This window comes from Cornus florida, unplaced genomic scaffold (assembly GCF_030987335.1).
Source record: "Cornus florida cultivar Cherokee Brave unplaced genomic scaffold, ASM3098733v1 CherokeeBrave_3.0.0_Hap2_Chr06, whole genome shotgun sequence".
NCBI classification, from domain to species: Eukaryota; Viridiplantae; Streptophyta; class Magnoliopsida; order Cornales; family Cornaceae; genus Cornus; species Cornus florida.
The window spans coordinates 61,323,166-61,327,739 of record NW_026775576.1 but is presented as its reverse complement, the minus strand read 5'-3'; the positions used below and the strand labels follow the sequence as shown (position 1 = coordinate 61,327,739).

General features: G+C 36.9%; 1 protein-coding gene across 1 annotated transcript; it reads left to right on the top strand.

Moving 5' to 3' along the window:
• The first annotated feature begins 224 nt into the window (after positions 1-224).
• Positions 225-1,284, top strand: LOC132314189 (dehydration-responsive element-binding protein 2D-like). The gene has a single exon (XM_059813082.1). The coding sequence runs from the start codon at positions 225-227 to the stop codon at positions 864-866; it is 642 nt and encodes a 213-aa protein (XP_059669065.1). The 3' UTR covers positions 867-1,284.
• Positions 1,285-4,574: the final 3,290 nt, after the last annotated feature.

Sequence of the window (4,574 nt, the reverse complement as noted above, 5' to 3'; positions counted from 1 at the left end):
TAGAGAAGGGCATTTTAGGCACCACAATTTTCTAAACAGTAAAAAATCATGTACCACCTCAGCAATCCATTTTAGAGAAATATGGAACTTTGATTCAGTCTCTAAGTAAATATGGAATTTTGACTCCATTTATATGTAATTTTTCCTAAATAATATATGTTCAACCGTTAATTCTCTACAGAGCCACCACCTTTAGAGAGAGAGAGAGAGCTGTGAGTGCAACAATGGATGAGAAGGAGAGTATTAACCTGAAAGAAAAAGGAGCAGTGAAAAAGAGGGGTAAAAAGTCATTGTTGGGTCGTTCGAGAAAAGGGTGCATGAAAGGGAAAGGAGGTCCTGAGAATAGTTTGTGCACATACACAGGGGTTAGGCAGAGGACTTGGGGCAAATGGGTGGCCGAGATTCGTGAGCCCAACCACGGCGCCAGGCTCTGGCTCGGCACCTTTGACACGTCGGTGGAAGCAGCAGCCGCCTACGACGGCGCAGCCCGGAAGCTGTACGGACCTTCCGCCAATCTCAACCTGAAAGAACAGAACACACCGCCGCCGCCGCCGCCGCAACCGACACCACCAGGTTGTTCGAGCTCGGTTGGTGATCACTGGAGTGCGAGCACGAGCTTGGTTGAGGAAGAGGGTGGTGAGTTTTCGATTTGTATGTCGGAAGGTTTGGTTCCGAGCTTGGTTGAGGAAGAACAGGGTGGTGGCGGTGGTGGTGGTGGTTGTTGGGCTCATGAATCGAGTTTGATGGAGGATGTTTTTGATCAGCACTCCATGAATGATAATGGGAATTTGTTGGGTGGTTTGATGGATTATAGGGAGCAGTTCATGGATTGGAATTTTGATCTCCAAGTTCCATGGAGCATCTGAACTACTTTAATTTGTTGGAAGATCATGCATACTCTGGCCTTTTTTTCTTTTTTTTGGGATGCCCTGTAGTGTAACCTATTTTTCTTTTCTTGGGCAGCCCTGTAGTGTAAACTATTTTTATTTTTTGTTTTATTTGTCTTTTTCTTTTTCTTGGGTTGCCGTGTAGTGTAACTTTAAAAAAGTTATTAGATTTTAGTTTGTAAACTTTTTTGAGAGCTGTCCTCGGTGACTTTCCAAATTTTTTTTTAGCATTAAGTAGTTGTAATTTTTTTTTATTTTTATTTTTTCAGTTATATACTTTGAAAATTTACCATTGCTCCTCGTGAAATTATAAAAAAAACAATTCACTTTTGCCCTCTTACTTCATATCCTGGGTCCATCCCTGTGCAGAGACTACATGATTTTGGACTAATTACAGTTTGACAACTAAATAAATGTTAGAATTGTGAACTTAATTGGTGTTGAGGTGGAGATTGGTCCTAAATTCTCTCCATCGTATATTTTTTGGGTGATCTAGGAAGCACTATTGAATCAGGACATAAATAAAAAAATAAAATTTATAGCTTCTAAATTTATTGCCCGTTTTTGGTTCCTCCGGATCCTGGAGCTTAACTTTAAAATTGTTTAATTTTAGCTACCCTGTACCAGAGACTTCCCAATAGGTTGGAGCTTAACTTTGGCACCCCCAGGAGACCGATTGATCGGCTGAGGGGGCAAGCCCCGCGTGGAGAATTAAATTCTATGACAACTTTTCAAAAGGTCACCCATCTTGGTACATGCTTAACTTTGAAGTTCTGATGAGTTCACGATCAACATAACTTTAAAACGTGTTGTGTCATAAAAAAATGTATTGTCCCTTACATATAGCACTTCACATTCTCCCAGCGATGTGGGAACATGACATCCTATAACTTGTCCAATGTCTCGCACCTGCCTAAAAAAATCATCACAACAAGAGGGTTGCTTTTCCTCTATTTTTCCCTCCATGGCCTTTTTGTTCTCTAGAGTCAAAGCCTCATAATACATAAACATGCAAAGACAAAAGGCATTGAGTTACTTAGGTGATTATGGAATTACAAGTAGGGTCCAATTTGAAGTAATTGACTAAAACAAGTTTAAGCTACTAGAAAGTAGAAATGGTTGAGGTTAAATTAATGGGCCAAAGTGGTTTCAACCATGGGAGGATGGTTTATGAAAACACGGGATTCACAATCACATGTAAATTTCAACCATCGGATGGTTGAAAATATTTCAGTTCAACAAATAGATGAAACACTTGGATTTACATACATACCCTTTTATATATTTAAATCTTCTATGATATTAATTGACTAGCCAATGGTCCTCAAGATTAGGCGCTCGCATTTCTATTTCAAGATCAGCAACTCTTAGATTTGCTCTGGTCAACATCTTCTCCTACAATTGCGTGGTCCTTATTTCAAGTCTCATCTTTCTAAGGTTGCCCTGTTCTACTACTCTGTTTTCTAAAACTTTTTATTTTTTATATTTTATATTTTTTATTTATAGCTGGGTGTATGAGGTTTTGCCCCGATTAATCCACGAAACCTGTGCAATGTCACTCTTTTATATGAATCGGGTAAGGTTTGAACTATGCCCTCGGTCATAACTCCAAAAAATTGCTCATACTTAAGAGGAATGAAATTTGAGGTGTTAACTCGAAGGGGTTGTCCTAGTGGAAAAGACTTGGGCCTGCAGCCCCATTAAGCTTCAGGTCTCAAATTCGATTCCCCTTAAGTGCGAGCAATTCCATAGGGCCACGACTGCGGACATAGTTCGAATTTTTTACTCGATCGTATGGGGAGGTCGCCTTACACAGGTCCCATGGATTAATCGGGGCAAAGTCCCGGACACCCCGATTATAAAAAAAAAACAAAAAAAAAACAAAGAAACTTGAGGCGTTTTCTCAAACTATTTCAAGGCATTTTTTTTTTTTTTTTTTTTTTTTTTTTTTTTTTTTTTTTTTTTTTTTTTTAAGTTGGGACTCACACATATTTGTCTCTTCTAAAACTTGAACCTCTGACTTCCCTTTGGGAAGTAAGAAGTTGATACCGTTAGGTCACTGGCTAGTTGGTTATTTCAAGACATTGATTTATTCATTGGTTCGATGTAAAGAACAAAGATGTTTGTACATGTTCAAAGAATATCGCCAATGGCTCTAATTAGTAAAATTGACACGTCTCACATTAAGGGTAATGCCAGAAGATGGGGAAAATCAAAATTAATTAACATGCATGGAGATGTAAGAAAATATATTATAAAAGTTTGATTTGACTAATGCTGTTATATTTGGTTGAAGGGAAGGACTGAGAAGGAAAGAATGAGAGGGGGGATAAAAGAAGTTATTTATGTTTAGTTGAATGGAGGGGAAAAGAGGGAGGAATGCTTCAACCCTCATTCTTTTGTAATTTTATATCGTCCAAAATTAGGGTTGCAACTTGGGCGGGCTTGACACTCATCTCGGACTAGGTCCATATAGAAAATCTTCAGCCTAAGCCCACACTAAGAATTTGTGTGTAAAAAATAAATCAATTAATGATGCATCCATGACTTGAACCTAAAATTTTAAGCATAAATTCCAAGCACACTACAAACTTGGCTACTACATTCTTATGATTTAAGCATAATTATAAATATATATAATATTTTCGGGCTCGGGTTGAGTTTTGAGTTTCATCCATATCAACCCAAGCTTAATCTGAATTGAATTCGGGTTCAAAATATATAGCTCAGGTTCAAACCAAAATTAGAAAAACATTGCCCAAGCCCGCAAAATTTCGTGCTGGACTTGGGTTATTTCAGGTTGGGCTCGCCCGAATTGTAGCCCTATCCAAAATTGGGGGAAGAGGAGAGAGAAAGCAAGATAATAACTACTAAGTATTTAATTTCCATTTTTAAATTGTTGTTGTATAATTTGGAATGGATATATTTTTATAATTTTATATAATGAGAGTATATTAGTAAAAATACTATAAAAACTCCTTTTCCTTATTCCAACCAACCAAAAAAAAAAAAAAAAAGTGTCAGTACATTTATCATTTCTATTATCCATTCAATAATTTTCATTAAACCAAATAAAAAAATGAGGAGACACCTTCCTTTTCCTAAAGATGCCTCATCCATCCCTTCCCCTCTCACTTCCATCAATTTTTCCATCCCTCCAACCAAAGAAACGTAAATCTATGAACTTAGATAGAACATAATGAAAAAATAAAATTTACATAACCAAATAGTAGAATGGAAAAAAAGCTATATATATATATATTTTAGTTAGGTAAAATACTCACACATACACTCACAACTCGCTACCATTGGACTCCAACTATCCTTATCAACCGTTTAAAAGAAAATAGGTTATACCACCTAGACTAATAGCGAAGTGACAAATTTAAAAACTTATGTATGTAGACCTCGAGAACAAGTTGGCAAGTTGCATAGTAGTTTAAATTTTAATAAACTCAAAAAATGAGCGACTAGTTTGCTGGGCTTGTCGTTTTCAGTATGTGAGTGGAGTTGGGCTGGTTGTTTTCAGTTTAGACTATGTTTGGGCCTTTTTGTGTAGTTAGTAATAGAGCCCATTCACAAGTTTGGTTTCTAAATACTAGCAAGGTCGCATATGGGTTACATCTTCGATTAGATTCACTCTTAAAATCACATTTCAAAATTATTATTTTTTCCATTTGTTTATTT